Source organism: Anomaloglossus baeobatrachus, chromosome 6 (assembly GCF_048569485.1).
Source record: "Anomaloglossus baeobatrachus isolate aAnoBae1 chromosome 6, aAnoBae1.hap1, whole genome shotgun sequence".
Lineage (NCBI taxonomy): Eukaryota > Metazoa > Chordata > Amphibia > Anura > Aromobatidae > Anomaloglossus > Anomaloglossus baeobatrachus.
Window position 1 is genome coordinate 568,664,649 of NC_134358.1, and position 25,844 is coordinate 568,690,492.

General features: G+C 52.4%; 1 protein-coding gene across 2 annotated transcripts; it reads left to right on the top strand.

The window, feature by feature from the left end:
• LOC142244643 (tumor necrosis factor receptor superfamily member 16-like) lies at positions 1 to 20,542 on the top strand. Of its 2 annotated transcripts, none has more exons than XM_075316904.1 (7): positions 1 to 181; positions 9,310 to 9,442; positions 9,638 to 9,991; positions 13,872 to 13,940; positions 17,511 to 17,688; positions 18,645 to 18,790; positions 19,515 to 20,542. In XM_075316904.1, exons 1-7 carry the CDS (start codon positions 140 to 142, stop codon positions 19,814 to 19,816), a joined length of 1,224 nt encoding a protein of 407 aa, XP_075173019.1. In that variant the 5' UTR covers positions 1 to 139; the 3' UTR covers positions 19,817 to 20,542. The 2 variants fall into 2 exon arrangements, with proteins under 2 accessions (XP_075173019.1, XP_075173020.1); XM_075316905.1 differs by lacking the exon at positions 1 to 181 and adding an exon at positions 5,615 to 5,815.
• The last annotated feature ends 5,302 nt before the right edge of the window (positions 20,543 to 25,844 follow it).

The window sequence follows — 25,844 nt, forward strand, 5'->3', positions numbered from 1 at the left end:
TGCCTTGATGTTAGGAGTGTGCGGAGGCTGAGGACAGGGGCAGCCGCACTACAACCCCCAGCATTGCCTGTGCTGTTGCACTATGTGGCAGGACTGAGCCGGCAGATCGTGAGTCTGGTGCCCCTGGATCTGTGGAGCCATGAAGACCCTCCTGACCCTCTCCCTGCTGCTCATCTCCAAGGTGGGACCCTCTCTCTTACTTTCTGGGGCTTCTCCGGCAGTGACGGGGTTACTGGGGGATTAATGACCTCATCCTAATTACAGTGGCTGCATTAATGAATGTCTGATGTACAGGAGCAGCGCTCCTCCTGGGACTACAACTCCCAGTGGAGGCTCCTGACTGCAGACTGAGCGTTGTAGTCCCCCCGAATGCGGAGCTCTGTGACTGGGGTGTGATCTGAGCCTTCATTACACCCCAAATGGGGCGACATGGGCTGCAGGAGACCCCGACACAAGAGCTTACAATCTAATCCTCTGCGAGTGGTGTCGCGGGAAGCCGATCAGCCACCACGGGCGTAACTACAATGGGTGCAGGGGCTGCAATGGGCCCTGGAGTCTTAGGGGGCCCCAAAGTCCCACTGCAATAATTGGGGGCCACGCTGGAACTTTTACATTGGGGCCCATGAGCTTCAAGTTACACCATTGGGCGCTGCCATGTTGGAATAGCCATTAGGGGCGCATTTACTTTTGCAACTCTGATCCAGGCACTTTAGCGCAGGGTGCGATCCCTCTCATTGGACATAAACTTCTTCCCGGGTGGAATATCGTGCGCCGGATGGTAAGATGGCTGCCCCCGGCACCATGTCAGGAGACAAAGATGTGATGAGAGAAGGCAGCGTGTGGGGACCTGCCCGGCACCTCATTACGAGCGCCCCGCCGCCAGATCACAGCCGCCTCGCTGACTGACGGGGATTAGTCAGTGCCGCTATCGCTCTAGATGGGCCCATAATGGCAGCACGCGGGTCCCGGGTATCACCGCATCCGGGTGCAGATCTGGGAAATCTCCCCTGATGTGGCATCAACGTCTCGTCTCTGTGTGACACGTTGTTACAGGTTTTGATTTTTTGCAGCCGATTTCATTGATCTGTGAGATTTTTAGGAGGGAAAGTTTTTGGGCCGAAGCCGCGTCCCCTGCGCCCTGTCTCCCGGGGATCACTTCTTGCGGTGCAGATGATGCAATGTAGTCGCTGTCGCGTGCTCCGGTCACCGCCGGTCCGTGGTTCTGCTGCTCGTCTATGCCGGTGTTCACACCTCGCGGTTTTGAGTGCAGGAGGGTTTCCTGATGCCGCAAAGTCAATGAAGTCTTGAAGTCTCCTCCAGACGTCCAGTATTTTCTCTTTGCAAATTTAGTGCGGAAATCTCCCGACTGACGATTCTCTTAGTATTTTTACTGTAGATTTCTCCCAATATAATGAATGGGAAAAGTTTGCCCCAATAACGCGTTTCTGCCGCTGTGTTTTTCCTGCCCAGAGATGCAGAAATTTCTGCACCAAATCCTAATTGTGTGAACGCCGCCTTAGAACAGGGAGAGGTAGTGAAAGAGTTAAGTTTGTGATGTGGATTGATACAATGTATCACTATTATGAATCGATGCATCGTGTTCCATCCGCCTCGTTAAAGGGGTCAGTGTCTGAGCCGCTGTTTTTGCGCTGCTGATTGGCCACGTGTCTTGTAGGTGTTAATGGGATCAATAGTGCTCTAGAAATGGTTTTCCCACGAGGTCATGTTCACATGGCGCAGATGTTTCATAAACTGTATGAAGATGCCCGCTGTCGGCTGCCATGGAGGGAGGGTGGGGGGCTGTTGGCTGCCATGGAGGGAGGGTGGGGGGCTGTTGGCTGCCATGGGGCGGCGGCTGTCGGCTGCCATGGGGGGGGGGGGGGGGCTGTCGTCCAGTCTTCCCAGGCCCCTGGGTCTGTCGAGCTCGCCCCGTGGCAGCCATGTTTGCTGTCGCCCACCTTTCTCGGAAGCGGAGGTGTCTGTATAGGTGTTTTTGTGGGCGAGTAATGGCCGCGGATCCGCCCCAGGATTTCTCTCATTAGCACGTTATTAGTTCACCGTTGTTGGCGGATCTCCAGACTCCTCTGCCGGTGAGCGCTGGCGTCAGTCTCCCCCCTCCCCATCGATGGGATCATCTTCACCGTCCCCAGTACCCATCTGCAGATATACTGTACGCAGCTCTCCTGCTGTACGGGGGTAATGGATCTAACAGAACAGGGATCATCATAAACTGCCGGGATCCAGTGTTGTAACACATCCGGGGCCAGGACGCCTGACGAGGTACCTCTGCCGTGCCCATGACAGTTCTTCTTGTTCTCTTCGGGTCACAGCTGCCAGTGTAAATGCCGGGTCCTGGCACAATGTAGCGTGAAAACGGCGTCTTTCTAAAAGCCTCCGGGCGGCAGGACCGGCGCCTCGTGTGCGCCTCTTCATGAATTTGACGCCTTTACACTATCCCGGGTTTGTTCAATGCCTCGTCCCGTCCCACTCCCAACTTCTCAAAAAGTAACGGTCCCTGCCAGGACTGGCAAAAAAAAATACCAAAAGTTGCAAAACTTCTGCACGACTTTGAGCTTTTTTTTATCTGAATTCTGCGAGCGTCCTCGGTGGTTCACGCTTTCACCGGTTCCAATATCTCGGCTGTTGTCAGTGAATGAGAAGTTTCAGATAATGGAATCCTCCTCCAGGAGCTGAACTCAGACTGTGGCCTGATCCATGTCCTGCGCTGATACATTGTAGCAAACTGCCGGAATGTCCAGACCAGATACAACTGTAACAGACTCTCCGCTGCGAGGAGGCTTGGGCCGGGTTCACGTGTCCTGTAATCATCCATTAGAATGGATCCTGCAGAGATCCACTAGCCAAATATCTGCCGGATCCATTTTTTTTATCATTGGAGTCTATGGAGAACGGATCCGTTAACTGATCGCTATTTATCTTCCAATTGTAATGGATCCTGTAAGAAAAAAAAATGTATCCTTTACAAATTCAAGAAAAATGAAGGATAAATAGTAATCCATTACTGGATCCGCTCTCCATAGACCCCAATGTTAAAAAATGGATCCAGCAGATATCATTTTCCCAGTGGATTTCTGCAGGATCCGATCTATCAGATGATCACCGGACGTGTGTGATCCTTTCTGATCCGGGAGGAATAAGCGGCCGCCGGACACTGTGATTGTGCAACTTTTCCAAACTTCAGTTTTTTTAAACCCTATTTCTGTGCATCTTCGCCCGGCCGCAGCCTTAAAGGGGATGTTCATTTCTTGACCTATAATCGCCGGTGACAAGAACCCAAAAATTACGGCTTCACCTTGTTTTTTCGTTTTTGCCCCCCGGCATTTTCCCCTGAATTTGCAGCCCATGCCGTGGAGCTGTTCCTGAAGTGAGTCAGTAAATGGCTGCATCTGAGCCGGGAGCTGCCGGACGAGGGCGGGCGCAGGTCTGAAGAGGCCCTTTCAGCCGAGAGAAGCGGCTCATTCATCCCCTGAACGCGACTTCTCGGCCTCAGTAATTAAGTGGTCAGAGCTTAGAAAAACCACATTTCTGCTGGTTCCTGGGAAGATGATGAGCTCGGTACCTGGCGGGTGCGCGGTGCCGGGCTCTGTACATGGCGGGTGCGCGGTGCCGGGCTCTGTACACGGCGGGTGCGCGGTGCCGGGCTCTGTACCTGGCGGGTGCGCGGTGCCGGGCTCTGTACCTGGCGGGTGCGCGGTGCCGGGCTCTGTACCTGGCGGGTGCGCGGTGCCGGGCTCTGTACCTGGCGGGTGCGCGGTGCCGGGCTCTGTACCTGGCGGGTGCGCGGTGCCGGGCTCTGTACCTGGCGGGTGCGCGGTGGCGGGCTCTGTACCTGGCGGGTGCGCGGTGGCGGGCTCTGTACACGGCGGGTGCGCGGTGCCGGGCTCCGGTCGAACCACTGCGTCCGTTAGGAAATAGTCACTTGGGTTCTACCACCCGGGGACTAACTGCAGCACCTACAGTGTAGTCCTCAGGTGGCGTCAGACTTGGCACTGCACAGGTCTCCAGACGGTGTGGAATGGGTTCTGCCCACAGACTGGCATCACTGTCTATAGAATAAACCAGAGAGCATGCCGTTGTGTAGCTGCGGCCTTGTGGCTCCAATGACCTCCCGAGCTCGGTCCATCGTCCTCCTAGGCTGCCACCAGGTCTCGTGGTGTCATGGACCAGTACCGGAAGGTGCCACCTCTTCTGTGTATCCGTATGGGGCCGAGTGATGGGCTTGGAGGGTCTCCCCCTGGATGGCGGCAGGGGTTGGTGATGGACAGACACAGCTGTGTTGGGGGACGGCCGCCCCACCTCGGTGATGTGTCCTGGTGCGGAGGTGCCCCATAGTCTGGAGGCCACAAGATGAGCGTTTGCTTTGCCTGGTGGTGTGGTCCCGGCTGTCAGGAGACAATGGCGGCCCCCGCTCCTGGGATCGTCCTCCATGTCGTATTCTGCTTGTCATACGATATTCGGAAACTGGATCCAATCGGGAGAAAAAGTTCCAGACGACAAAATGACCCAAGAAATCCAAACTGGGAATTATTGATACGTGAGAACAAGGCCCCCTCCCCGATACGAGGAACCGCCCCCCCCCCCCCCACATCCCCCTGTGCTGGGAGCTGGTGCCCCCCCCCCCCTCCCCGATACGAGGAACCGGTCCGTCCCCCCCCCCCACATCCCCCTGTGCTGGGAGCTGGTGCCCCCCTCATCCTCCTGTGCTGGGAGCTGGTGCCCCCCTCATCCTCCTGTGCTGGGAGCTGGTGCCCCCCACATCCTCCTGTGCTGGGAGCTGGTGCCCCCCTCATCCTCCTGTGCTGGGAGCTGGTGCCCCCCACATCCTCCTGTGCTGGGAGCTGGTGCCCCCCACATCCTCCTGTGCTGGGAGCTGGTGCCCCCCTCATCCTCCTGTGCTGGGAGCTGGTGCCCCCCTCATCCTCCTGTGCTGGGAGCTGGTGCCCCCCTCATCCTCCTGTGCTGGGAGCTGGTGCCCCCCTCATCCTCCTGTGCTGGGAGCTGGTGCCCCCCTCATCCTCCTGTGCTGGGAGCTGGTGCCCCCCCACATCCTCCTGTGCTGGGAGCTGGTGCCCCCCACATCCTCCTGTGCTGGGAGCTGGTGCCCCCCACATCCTCCTGTGCTGGGAGCTGGTGCCCCCCACATCCTCCTGTGCTGGGAGCTGGTGCCCCCCCTCATCCCCCTGTGCTGGGAGCTGGTGCCCCCCACATCCTCCTGTGCTGGGAGCTGGTGCCCCCCTCATCCCCCTGTGCTGGGAGCTGGTGCCCCCCTCATCCTCCTGTGCTGGGAGCTGGTGCCCCCCTCATCCCCCTGTGCTGGGAGCTGGTGCCCCCCACATCCCCCTGTGCTGGGAGCTGGTGCCCCCCACATCCCCCTGTGCTGGGAGCTGGTGCCCCCCACATCCCCCTGTGCTGGGAGCTGGTGCCCCCCTCATCCCCCTGTGCTGGGAGCTGGTGCCCCCCTCATCCTCCTGGGCTGGGAGCTGGTGCCCCCCACATCCCCCTGTGCTGGGAGCTGGTGCCCCCCCGGTGTTCTGGGCACTGCCCCTCCCCCTCGTCCTCTGATGTCTCCAGATGCTCCGCGCCATCGTTCGTCCTCGCGGGGGAGACAGCGGCGTCCGCACCAAATATGGAGCTGGTTGTGTGTAATCCGATCATTATAGGGGAGTCGGGGCCTAATGAGAACAAGATCTGGACCGAGGATTCACGTAGTGTCCATTAACCCTTCCTGACATGGCTGATCCATCGCCGCTCGTCTGGAAGTGCCTGGTCACTACACGGGGGGCGATCACTTATGGTCAGCAGGGACATTCTTATAGGGGGCTGCGCAGTGCTGGGGGGGGGGGCTGCGCAGTGCTGGGGATGGATGGGGGGGGCTGTGCTGGGGGGGGGGGGGCGCTGCGCAGTGCTGGGGATGGGATGGATGGGGGGGGGGGGGCTGCACAGTGCTATCAATGAGAGGGGGCGGGGGATGGGGGCTCTGTACAGTGCTGGGGATGGAGGGGGGGATGGGGGCTCTGTGCAGTGCTGGGGAGGGGTGGCTGTGCAGTGCTGGGGATGGATGGGGGGGGCTGTGCTGGGGGGGGGGGGCGCTGCGCAGTGCTGGGGATGGATGGGGGGGGCTGTGCTGGGGGGGGGGCGCTGCGCAGTGCTGGGGATGGGATGGGATGGATGGGGGGGGGGCTGCACAGTGCTATCAATGAGAGGGGGCGGGGGATGGGGGCTCTGTACAGTGCTGGGGATGGAGGGGGGGATGGGGGCTCTGTGCAGTGCTGGGGAGGGGTGGCTGTGCAGTGCTGGGGATGGAGGGGGGGAATGGGGGCTCTGTGCAGTGCTGGGGGGGATGGGGGCTCTGTGCAGTGCTGGGGGGGAGGGATGGCTGTGCAGTGCTGGGGATGGAGGGGGGGAATGGGGGGCTCTGTGCAGTGCTGGGGATGGAGGGGGGAATGGGGGCTCTGTGCAGTGCTGGGGGGGATGGGGGCTCTGTGCAGTGCTGGGGGGGAGGGATGGCTGTGCAGTGCGGGGGGGGGGGGGGGCTTACCTCTTCTATACTGCATGTCCTTACATGTGGCGCTGGAGGGTTTGTCCAGTTCCCCGTTCCGGGAGGGGGGGGGGGGGGGTCTTCAGTGTCCTGGGGTCTCTTCCTCGCGAGGTTTCGCCTCCACATTGGATGCTTGTGCCCGGTATGTTCCGTCTGGACCCTGCAGGGGGCGACATTGAGCTCGGGAGAGGCTCCGCGTATCTGAGTGCTGCGCCCCGGGGCATGATGGGGCGACGCTCTGCAGGATAACGCGAATGTGGGGGACATGTTGATAGAATATCCCCCCCCCCCCCTCCCCGGGTGGCTGTGGGAGACCCTCTGCACCCGCCCCCAGTATCTCGCCTGTGTCTGGAGTCGTCCTTTAAGCCTCCCTCCTCCCGGGGTAGAACATGGCCGCTGTGCGCCGCTCTCCCGGGTCTCTTCAGCTCCGGTCCCAAACTGCAAGTAACGCACAAACTGGCCCCGCCCCACAGAGGGCGAGACACAACCCCCTCTTCCGCTCCCTCACCACGGCGGCCCCAGGAGCTGACACTCTACAGAGCTACAGGGGCAGTACAGCATTGTACGGGCCTAGACATGCGGCTGCGCAGGGGGCTCCGCAGGGGACGGGCCTAGACATGCGGCTGCGCAGGGGGCTCCGCAGGGGACGGGCCTAGACATGCGGCTGCGCAGGGGGCTCCGCAGGGGACGGGCCTAGACATGCGGCTGCGCAGGGGGCTCCGCAGGGGACGGGCCTAGACACGCGGCTGCGCAGGGGGCTCCGCAGGGGACGGGCCTAGACACGCGGCTGCGCAGGGGGCTCCGCAGGGGACGGGCCTAGACACGCGGCTGCGCAGGGGGCTCCGCAGGGGACGGGCCTAGACACGCGGCTGCGCAGGGGGCTCCGCAGGGGACGGGCCTAGACACCACACATGATGGGATAGGATACTCTGTCCTGGAGGATATCATGAGCGCCTCTTGCATGTCATGATGGTGGGTGTCGGGGGGCGGAGTCGGGGGGCGGGGCTTGGTTTCCGCTGCAGCCGCTCAGAGGCCACCTCCAAAGAGGAAAACCACTGGTGCCGCACAGGAGGTGGACACTGTGTCTGTCTGTGTGTGTCTGTCTGTGTGTGTCTGTCTGTGTGTCTGTCTGTGTGTCTGTCTGTGTGTCTGTCTGTGTGTCTGTCTGTGTGTCTGTCTGTGTGTCTGTCTGTGTGTCTGTCTGTGTCTGTCTGTGTCTGTCTGTGTCTGTCTGTGTCTGTCTGTGTCTGTCTGTGTCTGTCTGTGTCTGTCTGTGTCTGTCTGTGTCTGTCTGTGTCTGTCTGTGTGTGTCTGTGTGTGTCTGTCTGTGTGTGTCTGTCTGTGTGTGTCTGTCTGTGTGTGTCTGTCTGTCTGTGTCTGTCTGTCTGTGTCTGTCTGTGTCTGTCTGTGTCTGTCTGTGTCTGTCTGTGTCTGTCTGTGTCTGTCTGTGTCTGTCTGTGTCTGTCTGTGTCTGTCTGTGTCTGTCTGTGTGTCAGGTGGGGGAAAGTGTCAGATCCCGGAGGTTTCTGTGGGGGGAGGTGACACTGCAGGTCCTGGAGCTTTCATGGAGGGGGCAGATTAACCCGTTCAGTGCTGGGGTCCTGATCTCCATCCTGTGATGTCTGTGGTATATTTTAGTCCTGACCGGCATAGAGCACACAGGAGACTGTCTGCAGCGCCTCCGCTGGACGTCAGGGGTACTGCGGCTCATTGCCACCATTGAGTACTTGGCTATAAGTCTCCCATGGAGCCCGCTGGAAAACTAAAGACCCCTGTGATTCCTCTTGTTGCAGCCCCCTTCCCTGTTAGTTTCTGCACACTGCATAGGTGGTGCAGCTCCTTGGAGTGGTATGTGCTTCGGGGCTGTCAGATTAGATTGCGAGCTCTGCGGCTGGCGGATTAGATTGCGAGATCTGTGGCTGCTCCGGGGCTGGCGGATTAGATTGCGAGCTCTGCTCCTCCTCGGGGGCTGGCGGATTAGATTGCGAGCTCTGCTCCTCCTCGGGGGCTGGCGTGTTAGATTGCGAGCTCTGCTCCTCCTCGGGGGCTGGCGTGTTAGATTGCGAGCTCTGCTCCTCCGGGGGCTGGCGTCGTGTTAGATTGCGAGCTCTGTGGCTGCTCCGGGGCTGGCGGATTAGATTGCGAGCTCTGCGGCTGCCCCGGGGCTGGCGGATTAGATTGCGAGCTCTGCGGCTGCTCCGGGGCTGGCGGATTAGATTGCGAGCTCTGCGGCTGCTCCTCCTCGGGGGCTGGCGGGTTAGATTGCGAGCTCTGCGGCTGCTCCTCCTCGGGGGCTGGCGGGTTAGATTGCGAGCTCTGCGGCTGCTCCTCCTCGGGGGCTGGCGGGTTAGATTGCGAGCTCTGCGGCTGCTCCTCCTCGGGGGCTGGCGGGTTAGATTGCGAGCTCTGCGGCTGCTCCTCCTCGAGGGCTGGCGGGTTAGATTGCGAGCTCTGCGGCTGCTCCTCCTCGGGGGCTGGCGGGTTAGATTGCGAGCTCTGCGGCTGCTCCTCCTCGGGGGCTGGCGGATTAGATTGCTTAGCTCTGCGGCTGCTCCGGGGCTGGCGGATTAGATTGCGAGCTCTGCTCCTCCTCGGGGGCTGGCGGGTTAGATTGCTTAGCTCTGCGGCTGCTCGGGGGCTGGCGGGTTAGATTGCGAGCTCTGCGGCTGCTCCTCCTCGGGGCTGGCGGATTAGATTGCGAGCTCTGCGGCTCGGCCCGTTTCTCTCCTCACCTCTCTTCTGTTTTGCAGGTGGCTGTGGCGGACGTGTGTCAGAGCGGGGTGTCCACTGCGGGTGTGGAGTGCTGCTCCTTGTGCCCCCCAGGTTTCGGGGTGTCCGTGCCCTGTGGTAATACAGATACAGTGTGCGAGCCGTGCACAGAGGGTAAGTAACGTCTAGAGGAAGCTCAGGATCCTGGGAAAGCTGGGTGATGGGTAATATGGCGCCTTTACAGCTTTCCTACATAAGACTATTGCTATGAAGTTGTGACCCAGCTTTCCCAGAGTCCGGAATGGCTGATGCACAATGGCGCCCTCTGCTGTATTCTGTAGCTTCCTGACCTGCGCTGCCTTCTTGCAGGTTCCTCCTTCTCTGCGGTGCTGAGCGGCACAGAACGGTGCCAGCCGTGCTCCACCTGCCCGGGGGCCATGAACTCCACCTGCACCGCCAGCCACGATGCTGTCTGCCACTGCCCGGACGGCCACTACCTCCACGATGGCAGCGTCTGCCTCTCCTGCCAGGTGTGTCCCAAGGGCTCTGGCGCCAAGACCCCCTGCAGCCGCACGGAGAACACGGAGTGCCAGCCGTGCCCCCCGGGCTCCTACTCAGAGGTGAAGAGCAGCCGCTCCCCCTGCCTGCCCTGCCGGACCCGGTGTCTGGAGACGGAGGTCCAAATCGGAGACTGCACCCCCCACCACGACATCCTGTGCATGAGTAAGTGCCGCCATCGCCGCCCCATACACTGCGCCATCCATATACACCTCTGCTTGCTGTCAGTGAGTAGAGACTAGTCCTGGACAATCACTTATCAGAGCTGAGGGTTTGGAGCAGTCGCCCCCTATATCCTCGGGTCTCCTCTAATCCCCTTCTTGGCCGCCGGGCCGTGCCCCCCTCTCTAATGTCCAGGTGCCATCACCAAGTCTCATGGTGACCGATGCCTCCATGATCCATAGCCGTGAGGACGTGTGAACCCAACAGACCTCCCCCCCCCCCCCACCTGGTCCAGGGCATGAGACGAGGCCGCTGGCATCCCCCTCAATAGAGCAGCAGGAGACCCCCGACCCACTAACACATCATTCAGGGTCTTTCAACTACGGTTTTCTTGGCAGAACCAGATCTCCAGCGAAGATCCATAAAGGGGATATTCCAGACTCTGCCCCGGGAGGAGCGGCTCCTGGGGGGCGATTTTACCCCCGGACGCACCCCCTGCCCCCCCACCCCCCCTTATCTGGTGCTTAATCCTTTCCTTACGGATTTTACCGAGTCCATTCATCCAAGGACAATCACCACAATCATCCCGGAGACAAAACATCCAAGCGTCAAGTAATCCAGACTGAGGGGTAGAAATGTAAAGTCTAGAACAGGGCAGTATTATAGCCGGTGTATTCCTGTACATAGGGGGCAGTATTATCGTAGTTATATTCTTGTACATAGGGGGCAGTATTATAGTAGTTATATTCTTGTACATAGGGGACAGTATTATAGTAGTTATATTCTTGTACATAGGGGGCAGTATTATAGTAGTTATATTCCTGTACATAGGGGGCAGTATTATAGTAGTTATATTCTTGTACATAGGGGGCAGTATTATAGTAGTTATATTCCTGTACATAGGGGCAGTATTATAGTAGTTATATTCTTGTACATAGGGGCAGTATTATAGTAGTTATATTCTTGTACATAGGGGGCAGTATTATAGTAGTTATATTCTTGTACATAGGGGGCAGTATTATAGTAGTTATATTCCTGTACATAGGGGGCAGTATTATAGTAGTTATATTCCTGTACATAGGGGGCAGTATTATAGTAGTTATATTCTTGTACATAGGGGCAGTATTATAGTAGTTATATTCTTGTATATAGGGGGCAGTATTATAGTAGTTATATTCCTGTACATAGGGGGCAGTATTATAGTAGTTATATTCCTGTACATAGGGGGCAGTATTATAGTAGTTATATTCCTGTACATAGGGGGCAGTATTATAGTAGTTATATTCTTGTACATAGGGGCAGTATTATAGTAGTTATATTCTTGTATATAGGGGGCAGTATTATAGTAGTTATATTCTTGTATATAGGGGCAGTATTATAGTAGGTATATTCTTGTATATAGGGGCAGTATTATAGTAGGTATATTCTTGTACATAGGGGCAGTATTATAGTAGTTATATTCTTGTACATAGAGGCAGTATTATAGTAGTTATATTCTTGTACATAGGGGGCAGTATTATAGTAGTTATATTCTTGTACATAGGAGCAGTATTATAGTAGATATATTCTTGTATATAGGGGCAGTATTATAGTAGTTATATTCTTGTACATAGGGGGCAGTATTATAGTAGTTATATTCTTGTACATAGGGGGCAGTATTATAGTAGTTATATTCTTGTACATAGGGGGCAGTATTATAGTAGTTATATTCTTGTACATAGGGGGCAGTATTATAGTAGTTATATTCTTGTACATAGGGGGCAGTATTATAGTAGTTATATTCTTGTATATAGGGGCAGTATTATAGTAGGTATATTCTTGTACATAGGGGCAGTATTATAGTAGTTATATTCTTGTACATAGAGGCAGTATTATAGTAGTTATATTCTTGTACATAGGGGGCAGTATTATAGTAGTTATATTCTTGTACATAGGAGCAGTATTATAGTAGATATATTCTTGTATATAGGGGCAGTATTATAGTAGTTATATTCTTGTACATAGGGGGCAGTATTATAGTAGTTATATTCTTGTATATAGGGGCAGTATTATAGTAGGTATATTCTTGTATATAGGGGCAGTATTATAGTAGGTATATTCTTGTACATAGGGGCAGTATTATAGTAGTTATATTCTTGTACATAGAGGCAGTATTATAGTAGTTATATTCTTGTACATAGGGGGCAGTATTATAGTAGTTATATTCTTGTACATAGGAGCAGTATTATAGTAGATATATTCTTGTATATAGGGGCAGTATTATAGTAGTTATATTCTTGTACATAGGGGGCAGTATTATAGTAGTTATATTCTTGTACATAGGGGGCAGTATTATAGTAGTTATATTCTTGTACATAGGGGGCAGTATTATAGTAGTTATATTCTTGTACATAGGGGGCAGTATTATAGTAGTTATATTCTTGTATATAGGGGCAGTATTATAGTAGGTATATTCTTGTATATAGGGGGCAGTATTATAGTAGTTATATTCTTGTACATAGGGGGCAGTATTATAGTAGTTATATTCTTGTATATAGGGGGCAGTATTATAGTAGTTATATTCTTGTATATAGGGGCAGTATTATAGTAGTTATATTCTTGTATATAGGGGCAGTATTATAGTAGTTATTTTCTTGTACATAGGGGGCAGTATTATAGTAGTTAGTCTTGTACATAGGGGCAGTCTTCTGTAGATGGTGTCCTGGGATTGCCGTCTGCTCTCTATCCTCCTCCATGTTTGCTCTTTTCCTCACTATCAGCTTCTTGTTACCTTCTTTTTGAGGTTATTTGTTTTTTTGGATGTGAATATTTTCTGTGACCTCGTCCTCTGACCCTCATCACACAGACACTTCAAAGGCAGAGAGGGGGCCGCATGTGTTGTGCAGGCAGTGTAGTGTTGCTGGGTGGGGGGCGCAGCTGGGGGTGCAGCCGGAGGGGGGCAGCTCTAGGGTCTCGCGCTACCTCTGAGCTCGTGGAGGATTATTGAGCTGTCAGACGCCTCATTATTAGGATCCGGAGACTTCTTCTCTGCAGCATTAAGCCAATGAGTCCCGGACGGTGTCACACATGGGGATTTTTTTTTTTTTTTTTTGTCCTTTTGTCTGCAGTACATGTTTAAATAAAGTTAGTCACCACAAAAGCAGCAAACTCAGCTGGATTTTTGCACTTTCTCGTTGGTTTCATTGGTGGAAAAAAGCAGCAAATGCGTCTGAAAGTGACCTGAGGAATCTCAGAAACGCAGCAGTTTTCCATTTGTCAGGACAAGTAAAGATGTCTGCACTCCTCACTTCTGCAGGAGCTGGGAGAAGCGGCTCTTGTTATAAATCCAATGAGAAAATGCAGCAAAAACACAATGTGTGAACGCGAGCTTACAGTAAAAATATCCGCTGCCTTCAGAGCTAGCGATCAGCTCACACAACTGAACATGCTCTTATTACAGCCTGTTATACACTATAAATCCACAAAATGCAGCCTTCAGAGCTGAAATCTCCCAAAATTCCCTGCTTCATCTAACCCACAAAGAGTTTAAATGGTCGGCTAGTAATAACATAATTGGTGAGTTCAGCTGACCAGCTGTGAAGTGAAACTGGTCATCACAAACTAGACAACTTCCAATACTAAGCAGAATAGTGAGTGCAGCTCTGGAGTATAATACAGGAGGTAACTCAGGATCAGTAATGTAATGTATGTACACAGTGACTGCACCAGCAGAATAGTGAGTGCAGCTCTGGAGTATAATACAGGAGGTAACTCAGGATCAGTAATGTATGTACACAGTGACTGCACCAGCAGAATAGTGAGTGCAGCTCTGGAGTATGATTCGGGTACAGAGGTAACTTGGGGTCCATAGTTTAATTATATCTGATATTTTTGTTTTCCCCAGATAAGGATGTGCCAATTTTAAAGCGCAAAGAGGATAACAGCACAATGTATACATCACTGGAGGATGGCAGTAAGTATCACTCCTGTTACTGCTCCATTATATGAGAAAAAGTAGTTTATTTTCTATATACCAACTGTATTTTGGGGAAACCTTCCTACTTTCATTAAGGGTGCACCTAGCATTTACTTTATATAGCACCATTAATTCCACAGCGCTTTACATAAATCAGCATCACTGTCCCCATTGGGGCTCACAATCTAGGTTCCCTATCACTGTGTCTTTGGAGTGCGGGAGGAAATCTACACAAACACGGGGAGAACATACACACTCCTTATAGTTGTTCTCCATGGTGGGATTTGAGCCCAAGACCCCAGCTCTGCAAGACTGCAGTGCTAACCACTGAGCCACCATACAGTGCTAACCACCACGTCGCCTATAAAGTGGATTAATAGAGCACCTTCTCCAGTACCACAGAAGTAATAAATACATGTATCACTGGGTATACGTACCGTTCAGGTCCTCAGAAAAACTGAATGATGGGTGTAATCCTCAGTATCTGTATTATTCTGTATATATACACTGCACAGTACCACTCCTCCTGTCCTGTATACTGGGTGTAATCCTCAGTATCTGTATTATTCTGTATACACTGCACAGTACAACTTCTCCTGTCCTGTATACTGGGTGTAATCCTCAGTATCTGTATTATTCTGTATATATACACTGCACAGTACCACTTCTCCTGTCCTGTATACTGGGTGTAATCCTCAGTATCTGTATTCTGTATATATACACTGCACAGTACCACTCCTCCTGTCCTGTATACTGGGTGTAATCCTCAGTATCTGTATTATTCTGTATATATACACTGCACAGTACCACTTCTCCTGTCCTGTATACTGGGTGTAATCCTCAGTATCTGTATTATTCTGTATATATACACTGCACAGTACCACTTCTCCTGTCCTGTATACTGGGTGTAATCCTCAGTGTCTGTATTATTCTGTATATATACACTGCACAGTACCACTTCTCCTGTCCTGTATACTGGGTGTAATCCTCAGTATCTGTATTATTCTATATATACACTGCACAGTACCACTCCTCCTGTCCTGTATGCTGGGTGTAATCCTCAGTATCTGTATTATTCTGTATATATACACTGCACAGTACCACTTCTCCTGTCCTGTATACTGGGTGTAATCCTCAGTATCTGTATTCTGTATATACACTGCACAGTACCACTTCTCCTGTCCTGTATACTGGATGTAATCCTCAGTATCTGTATTATTCTGTATATATACACTGCACAGTACCACTTCTCCTGTCCTGTATACTGGGTGTAATCCCCAGTGTCTGTATTATTCTGTATATATACACTGCACAGTACCACTTCTCCTGTCCTGTATACTGGGTGTAATCCTCAGTATCTGTATTATTCTGTATATATACACTGCACAGTACCACTCCTCCTGTCCTGTATACTGGGTGTATTCCTCAGTACCTGTATTATCCTGTATATATACACTGCACAGTACCACTTCTCCTGTCCTGTATACTGGGTGTAATCCTCAGTATCTGTATTATTCTGTATATATACACTGCACAGTACCACTCCTCCTGTCCTGTATACTGGGTGTAATCCTCAGTATCTGTATTATTCTGTATATATACACTGCACAGTACCACTTCTCCTGTCCTGTATACTGGGTGTAATCCTCAGTACCTGTATTATTCTGTATATATACACTGCACAGTACCACTTCTCCTGTCCTGTATACTGGGTGTAATCCTCAGTACCTGTATTATTCTGTATATATACACTGCACAGTACCACTCCTCCTGTCCTGTATACTGGGTGTAATCCTCAGTACCTGTATTATTCTGTATATATACACTGCACAGTACCACTTCTCCTGTCCTGTATACTGGGTGTAATCCTCAGTACCTGTATTATTCTGTATATATACACTGCACAGTACCACTCCTCCTGTCCTGTATACTGGGTGTAATCCTCAGTACCTGTATTATTCTGTATATATACACTGCACAGTACCACTCCTCCTGTCCTGTATACTGGGTGTAATCCTCAGTACCTGTATTATTCTGTATATATACACTGCACAGTACCACTTCTCCTGTCCTGTATACTGGGTGTAATCCTCAGTACCTGTATTATTCTGTATATATACACTGCGCAGTACCACTTCTCCTGTCCTGTATTCTGGGTGTAATCCTCAGTACCTGTATTATCCTGTATATATACACTGCACAGTACCACTTCTCCTGTCCTGTATACTGGGTGTAATCCTCAGTATCTGTATTATTCTCTATATATACACTGCACAGTACCACTTCTCCTGTCCTGTATACTGGTGTAATCCTCAGTATCTCTATTATTCTGTATATATACACTGCACAGTACCACTTCTCCTGTCCTGTATACTGGGTGTAATCCTTAGTATCTGTATTATTCTCTATATATACACTGCACAGTACCACTTCTCCTGTCCTGTATACTGGGTGTGATCCTCAGTATCTGTATTATTCTGTATATATACACTGCACAGTACCACTTCTCCTGTCCTGTATACTGGGTGTGATCCTCAGTACCTGTATTATTCTGTATATATACACTGCACAGTACCACTTCTCCTGTCCTGTATACTGGGTGTAATCCTCAGTACCTGTATTATTCTGTATATATACACTGCACAGTACCACTTCTCCTGTCCTGTATACTGGGTGTAATCCTCAGTACCTGTATTATTCTGTATATATACACTGCACAGTACCACTTCTCCTGCCCTGTATACTGGGTGTAATCCTCAGTGTCTGTATTATTCTGTATATATACACTGCACAGTACCACTTCTCCTGTCCTGTATACTGGGTGTAATCCTCAGTATCAGTATTCTGTATATATACACTGCACAGTACCACTTCTCCTGTCCTGTATACTGGGTGTAATCCTCAGTATCAGTATTATTCTGTATATATACACTGCACAGTACCACTTCTCCTGTCCTGTATACTGGGTGTAATCCTCAGTATCTGTATTATTCTGTATATATACACTGCACAGTACCACTTCTCCTGTCCTGTATGCTGGGTGTAATCCTCAGTACCTGTATTATTCTGTATATATACACTGCACAGTACCACTTCTCCTGTCCTGTATGCTGGGTGTAATCCTCAGTATCTGTATTATTCTGTATATATACACTGCACAGTACCACTTCTCCTGTCCTGTATGCTGGGTGTAATCCTCAGTACCTGTATTATTCTGTATATATACACTGCACAGTACCACTTCTCCTGTCCTGTATACTGGGGGTAATCCTCAGTATCTGTATTATTCTGTATATATACACTGCACAGTACCACTTCTCCTGCCCTGTATACTGGGTGTAATCCTCAGTGTCTGTATTATTCTGTATATATACACTGCACAGTACCACTTCTCCTGTCCTGTATACTGGGTGTAATCCTCAGTATCTGTATTATTCTGTATATATACACTGCACAGTACCACTTCTCCTGTCCTGTATGCTGGGTGTAATCCTCAGTACCTGTATTATTCTGTATATATACACTGCACAGTACCACTTCTCTTCACCATCCTTCTTCTCCCCGCAGATAAGGATCAGTCTATCCTGAGGCGCACGGATGGTAATGGTCGCATCGACAACACCACAATGTCCGGTTCTCCGCAGTTTATCTCCCCGGAGGACAATAGTAAGAACATCATTCCCGTCTACTGCTCTGTCTTGGCTGCGGTGGTCGTTGGCCTGATCGGATACGTGGCCTTTAAGTGGTGAGTCCATGTGATGTCCTCCTCGTGGTCTTCTTTGCTGTTTCTTCTCTGGATGCCATCTCTGGAGGGGTCTGGAGGTGGGCGGGGGGTCACATATTTAGTATTAGGTTTGGGTTTTCATGTTTCCTTGCTCGGAGATCGTTCATCCTTCCGGGACATTCCTGGGAAAATTTTTGAGATTAAAGCTCAGTTCTTGAGAAAAGTTCCTCAAAGTTCTTCCTGAAACCTTCTGCGTTGCGTGTCCTCCCTCTAGGAGACCGGTGCGCAGGTTTTCCCAGGGCCGGGCTTGTTGTCCTATCTTCTGCTCTCGGTAGGGAGGACATTCCAGTCGTAGGATGAGGCTTTTGTCCCCTCGGCGGCTGTTTCCCACCGATTCCCAGTATATGAATAGGATTAGCGTCCCGCTCGGTGGATTAGGTCCGAGCCTTTCACAAATCTCATCTCTTGCTGTTCTGTCGCTACGTTCTCTTTCTAATAGAAGTAAAATCTCCTCTGAGCACCGGCCACTTGGATCCGCGACGTGGAGGTTGTAAATTGGCCAAAACTTTCTTCTTAGTTCTCCAAAATTCATCCGACACTAAGACTATTATTTCGGAGCTGTGGGCATCTGACGTCCCTCCCGCGGGTGGTTGGGTTTGTTTTGGGTTTTTTTGTGTGAGGATCATGAAGGTTTTTTGATCAGAATCATCCAATCCTTTTTGTCGTCCTATAGCCCCTTCCCCCTTCTCATGGCTTCTCTCGGTGGAGCAGTTGACCATCTGATCGTCCAGTCTTCTATGTCGCATCTTTTCGTCTTCGAGATGCTTAAATAGTAGTGATGGCCCCCCGTGATCATACATTGGCATGAGCAGCGAGTGCCCCCAGAGTAACCGCAAGGACCAGACTCTCAAGTATAGGTCCGACTGATCCATCTTGCAGCCGAATGACCGCACTCTTTTGTTGTCTTTGGATTTCAGCTGGGTCACTTGTAAGCAGAAGAAGCTCCTGGCCAAACAAAGAGCGGGGGAGCTGGCCGCATCCGGGGAGGGCGAGAAGCTTCACAGCGATAGCGGCGTTTTTCTGGACACACACAGTCTTCAGGAACACAACCAACTCAACAAAGGTATGGTGGAGCCTTCATGGCCAGCAGGCAATGGTGGCCAGCAGTGTCCATCGCTGTAGAGGACGATGAAGCTCAGAGCTGGGACTCTCCCTCCGGCTATGGTCCTCTGCTCCTTTTGGCAATTTGCTCAATGTCTGTCCTAGAGCTTCAGGGACGGACCCTATAGGATGGTGCTGATCATGAGGGAGCTCTGGGCACGGACACTGTAGGATGGTGCTGATGATGAGGGAACTCTGGGCACAGACACTATATGATGGTACTGATGAGGGACCTCTGGGCACAGACACTATATGATGGTGCTGATGAGGGACCTCTGGGCAGGGACACTGTAGGATGGTGCTGATGTTGAGGGACCTCTGGGCAGGGACACTGTAGGATGGTGCTGATGAGGGAGCTCTGGGCACGGACACTGTAGGATGGTGCTGATCATGAGGGAGCTCTGGGCACGGACACTGTAGGATGGTGCTGATGATGAGGGAGCTCTGGGCACGGACACTGTAGGATGGTGCTGATGTTGAGGGACCTCTGGGCACGGACACTGTAGGATGGTGCTGATGAGCGACCTCTGGGCACGGACACTGTAGGATGGTGCTGATGAGGGACCTCTGGGCATGGACACTGTAGGATGGTGCTGATGAGTTAATAGAGGACCATGAGATCTTGTACTTCTGCAACATTCTAGTTTGCAGCTAAAATTTACTTTTTTTTTTTTTTGTCTCTACAGCCAAATTGGAGCCAAAACTCTACATCAACCTCCCGCCGCACAAGCAAGAGGAAGTGGAGCGGCTCCTGACGGACACCAGTCGCGGGAAAGACTGGCAGCGCCTGGCCAGCTTGTTGGGTTATGAAGAAGACACTATAGATTCTTTCGCTAGAGGAGAAGATCCAGTTCACACTCTTCTCACTAACTGGTCGTCCAAGGAGAGCTCCACGCTGGAAGTTTTGTGTGCAGCCTTAGTGAACATGGAGCGGGCCGACGTGGTGGACACCCTGAACAGCACGGCCGACGCCAGCTCCGTGGTGTAACTCCAGGGAGGACTGGAGATTGGGAGAACATTTTTAAAAAGAAACAAGTGGTGGGAATGTCCACGTCTGAAGGTCCAAATATTGGTGGAATTTTTAGAAAGAGACTGGTATTGCCAAACCTTTAAACTGTGGGACGCCTGGCCCAACTGGAGTCTCCTCCTGGCCCCGGATCACCACCTCCTCCACCTTCTTTTTGTGCCTCTTACCTCGGTGGGGTGAGAAGACCATTCCTCGGGTTGGATCCTTACTTCAGGACTTCTTACGGGTCAGTCTCACTTAGAAACATTTTGGAGGGCAGTGGTCCTGGATACAAGGCGTCTTTGCGTTACTTGTGGAGCTTTCTCCGTGTCGCACTCCACATCCCCTGACGTCAGGACAGCACGTCCTCATGTGTTCTGTATTAATCTTATTAGACTCATTCAGGGTCGTTGTGGTTTCTTTTGTTACTTTTTTATGGAAATATTTGCCTTTTTTTTTTTTTTTTTTTTTTTTTTTCTTCATATCCGGAAATTAAAGCCATAACTTGGATTGGACGTTGATTTTATTTCCGCCACAGAACACGGACGAGAAGGGAGCGTAATTATCCTCTATTATTATTTTATTATGAATCCGTTACTTGGACTTCTTCTGAATGAAACATTTGGATCATCCTTTTTTTTTTTTTTTTTTATAGATTCTGGGAGCCTCTGAGAGGTCGTCCCCAGCGAAGCCTCACATGATATTACCCCGATATTAAATGTTATTTTTATTTCCAAACGTTGCGTTTGTTTCATTTATTGGGGTCTTCTTTGGGTCCCCATTGTCACCCATGGTTGTTATGGATTAGTGCACTGACCATAATTGTCTTTCTTGGTATTTTCCGTGAACCCCATGGATTTTATGGGGAAGGCAATAACTGATGACTCTCCCTTGAAGCCAGATGTGGCATAAACGTCGCCCAGTCTCCGGATTTGTGGTAGGACCCCCGATTACATCATGACCGCACGGCAAACATGAGCCCGTGAGTGACAATGGTGGGAGGACCGGAACACCGGGATCAGCGTCTCCATACATTTTTGTATCTTGTAAATTTGAGTGACACGTTCCGGGGTTAGACGTGGAGGAGTCTGGACGTCTCCATCCTCCGGCCGGTCATCCGCTGTGACACTGCGATACGTGGGATTAGCGGCGTCACGCTGACATCGGGGGGCTCGTGGTTTCCGTGTCCTGCCACTTTAATCCTTCACTAATTGGCTTAAACCAGAAATCTCAGTGTTTGGAAACAGAAATTGATCCTCATCTCACAGACGCTGCCTGAGAGCACGAAGTGGCAGGAGCCCTGGAGTCTTACCGAGAGCCCGGACCGGCGGGGTCAGGAGCCCCAGGGTCTTACCGAGAGCCTGGACCGGCGGGGTCAGGAGCCCCAGGGTCTTACCGAGAGCCTGGACCGGCGGGGTCAGGAGCCCCAGGGTCTTACCGAGAGCCTGGACCGGCGGGGTCAGGAGCCCCAGGGTCTTACCGAGAGCCTGGACCGGCGGGGTCAGGAGCCCCAGAGACTTACCGAGAGCCCGGACCAGCGGGTCAGGAGCCCCAGGGTCAAATGCGCAAAGAAATATAAGGGGCCGCATCTCCATGTACTGTGCAGCAAGATAGACCCACATATAGTACTACCATGGTATAGCCATATATTTCTGCCATACAGTACTCGAATAATTCCAAAGTCCATGTCATTAATACTGCCATATGGTACACTGATAACCATTCTATACATAGGCCATATAATACTGCCATACGTACCCAAGTAAGGGCTCCATACTCTGTCTTTATAGTACTGCCATACAGTACACACAGCTGGGGTGTGAGGAGCATCCTTTATGATCGGCTCCAACCTCTACACCCCCTGTAGTTACACCATTGGGCACTGTGGTGAACCGCACTATCCGGCCTGAGGTGCAGATGGGGAGATTTTCCCGATACACCGAGACCCTGTGGTGCCTGCCCCCTACGGTCAACATGCTGGATGGTGTCTGGCGGTCTATGACAGGCGCTGCCTCCCCCCGATGCCCCCCACTTCCAGGATCAGTCATCTGCAATAAGTTACTGCGCCAACGCCGAGCATCTGGTAATGGTGAAAATGGAGGATGAGGGGTTTCGGAGAAGAATCTGTGCTCAGGAATGTCCCCAGCTGGGAGCGATGGATCCGATCTGCGGCACATTAACCATCCTACACATCACAGGGTGGGGAGGCCGCGGCCGGGAGGACGCTGCTCTCCAGGATCGGGGGCCGCAGCTGTTGCCCGGCTCATCGCTTTTGCTGCAGCTTTGACTGTTCTTCGTGACTTTTTCGTGTGGGACAGAACAGGTGGCAGAAAATGGAAAACGAGCGGAGAAATGTGAGAGGCCGCGGGGATTTACAGTTTATCCAGCGAGGAGCCCGGACAGCTGCTCCTCTCCTGAGGGGCTCTGTTTTCCTTTACCCGGAGAGGAGAGCAGCTACATGCATGCATGCATGCATGCATGCATACATGCATATATACATACATGCATACATACATGCATACATACACACATACACACATACACGCATACATACATACATACATACATACATTAGACATACATACATTAGACATACATACATACGACACACACACACCTTACTGCTGACCCTCAACGCCATGTGCCCATTATAATACAGTCTATCGCTGTTATTATGGGGCACTGGGGATGTTATCAGGAAGGCATCGTCCTAACCCATAACTCCCTAACATCCAACTACTATACCCCCTTCATAGGTCCCATAGTACATACCCCTCACACACAATATAATATCCCCACAGTACATCTCTTCCCCCCCCCCCCCCCACACACAGTATAATATCCCCACAGCATGATGTCCTCAGACAACATCCCCCCCCCCCACGCACACAGTATGATGTCCTCACAGAACACCCCCCCACGCACACAGTATGATGTCCTCACAGAACATCCCCCCCCCCACGCGCACAGTATGATGTCCTCACAGAACACCCCCCCCCCACGCGCACAGTATGATGTCCTCACAGAACACCCCCCCCCCCACGCACACAGTATGATATCCTCACAGAACATCCCCCCCCCCCCCACGCGCACAGTATGATGTCCTCACAGAACATCCCCCCCCCCACGCGCACAGTATGATGTCCTCACAGAACACCCTCCCCCCCCCCCCCACGCACACAGTATGATGTCCTCACAGAACACCCCCCCCCACGCACACAGTATGATGTCCTCACAGAACATCCCCCCCCCACGCACACAGTATGATGTCCTCACAGAACATCCCCCCCCCCCCACGCACACAGTATGATGTCCTCACAGAACATCCCCCCCACGCACACAGTATGATGTCCTCACAGAACATCCCCCCCCCCCACGCGCACAGTATGATGTCCTCACAGAACATCCCCCCCCCACAGTAGATGTCCTCACAGAACACCCTCCCCCCACACACAGTATGATGTCCTCACAGAACATCCCCCCCCCCCCACGCACACAGTATGATGTCCTCACAGAACATCCCCCCCCCCCACGCACACAGTATGATGTCCTCACAGAACATCCCCCTCCACGCACGGTATGATGTCCTCACAGAACACCCCCCCCCCCACGCACACAGTATGATGTCCTCACAGAACACCCCCCACGCACACAGTATGATGTTCTCACAGAACATCCCCCCCCACGCACACAGTATATCCTCACAGAACATCCCCCCCCCACGCACACAGTGTGATGTCCTCACAGAACATCCCCCCCCCACGCACACAGTGTGATGTCCTCACAGAACATCCCCCCCCCCACGCACACAGTGTGATGTCCTCACAGAACATCCCCCCCCCACGCACACAGTGTGATGTCCTCACAGAACATCCCCCCCCCCACGCACACAGTGTGATGTCCTCACAGAACATCCCCCCCCACGCACACAGTATGATGTCCTCACAGAACATCCCCCCCCCCCCACGCACACAGTATGATGTCCTCACAGAACATCCCCCCCCCCCACGCACACAGTATATCCTCACAGAACATCCCCCCCCACGCACACAGTATGATATCCTCACAGAACATCCCCCCCCCCCACGCACACAGTATGATGTCCTCACAGAACATCCCCCCCCCCCACGCACACAGTATGATGTCCTCACAGAACATCCCCCCCCACGCACACAGTATGATGTCCTCACAGAACATCCCCCCCCACGCACACAGTATGATGTCCTCACAGAACATCCCCCCCCCCCACGCACACAGTATGATGTCCTCACAGAACATCCCCCCCCCCCCCCACGCACACAGTATGATGTCCTCACAGAACATCTTCCCCCCCCACGCACACAGTATGATGTCCTCACAGAACATCCCCCCCCCACGCACACAGTATGATGTCCTCACAGAACATCCCCCCCCCCCCACACGCACACAGTATGATGTCCTCACAGAACATCCCCCCCCACACGCACACAGTATGATGTCCTCACAGAACATCCCCCCCACGCACACAGTATGATGTCCTCACAGAACATCCCCCCCATGCACACAGTATGATGTCCTCACAGAACATCCCCCCCCCCACGCACACAGTATGATGTCCTCACAGAACATCCCCCCCACACCCACACAGTATATCCTCACAGAACATCCCCCCCCACGCACACAGTATATCTCACAGAACATCCCCCCCCACGCACACAGTATGATATCCTCACAGATCATCCCCCCCTCACACACACAGTATGATGTCCTCACAGAACATCCCCCCCACGCACACAGTATGATGTCCTCAAAGAACATCCCCCCCCCACGCACACAGTATGATGTCCTCACAGAACATCCCCCCCCCCACGCACACAGTATGATGTCCTCACAGAACATCCCCCCCCCCACACGCACACAGTATGATGTCCTCACAGAACATCCCCCCCCACACGCACACAGTATGATGTCCTCGCAGAACATCCCCCCCCCCACGCACACAGTATGATGTCCTCGCAGAACATCGCCCCCCCCACGCACACAGTATATCCTCACAGAACATCCTCCCCCACGCACACAGTATGATGTCCTCACAGAACATCTCCCCCCCCCCCCACGTACACAGTATGATGTCCTCACAGAACATCCCCCCCACGCACACAGTATGATGTCCTCACAGAACCTTCCCCCCCCCCACAACGCACACAGTATGATGTCCTCACAGAACATCCCCCCCCCCACACTCACACAGTATGATGTCCTCACAGAACATCCCCCCCCCCACGCACACAGTATGATGTCCTCACAGAACATCCCCCCCACGCACACAGTATGATATCCTCACAGATCATCCCCCCCACACACAGTATGATATCCTCACAGATCATCCCCCCCACACACAGTATGATGTCCTCACAGAACATCCCCCCAACGCACACAGTATGATGTCCTCACAGAACATCTCCCCCCCACGCACACAGTATGATGTCCTCACAGAACATCCCCCCCCCCACGCACACAGTATGATGTCCTCACAGAACATCCCCCCCCACGCACACAGTATATCCTCACAGAACATCCTCCCCCACGCACACAGTATGATATCCTCACAGATCATCCCTCCCACACACAGTATGATGTCCTCACAGAACATCCCCCCAACGCACACAGTATGATGTCCTCACAGAACATCTCCCCCCCCCCACGCACACAGTATGATGTCCTCACAGAACATCTCCCCCCCCCACGCACACAGTATGATGTCCTCACAGAACATCCCCCCCCCACGCACACAGTATGATGTCCTCACAGAACATCCCCCCCCCACGCACACAGTATGATGTCCTCACAGAACATCCCCCCCCACGCACACAGTATGATGTCCTCACAGAACAACCCCCCCCCCCCCCACGCACACAGTATGATGTACTCACAGAACATCCCCCCCCACGCACACAGTATGATGTCCTCACAGAACATCCCCCCCCACGCACACACAATATGATGTCCTCACAGAACATCCCCCCCCACA

Coding starts and splice junctions, on each gene's coding strand:
- LOC142244643 (XM_075316904.1), top strand. CDS start 140: ATGAAGACCCTCCTGACCCTCTCCCTGCTGCTCATCTCCAAG. Junction 9,443..9,637: donor GTGCGAGCCGTGCACAGAGG/GTAAGTAACGTC, acceptor GCCTTCTTGCAG/GTTCCTCCTTCTCTGCGGTG. Junction 17,689..18,644: donor GGATACGTGGCCTTTAAGTG/GTGAGTCCATGT, acceptor TTTGGATTTCAG/CTGGGTCACTTGTAAGCAGA.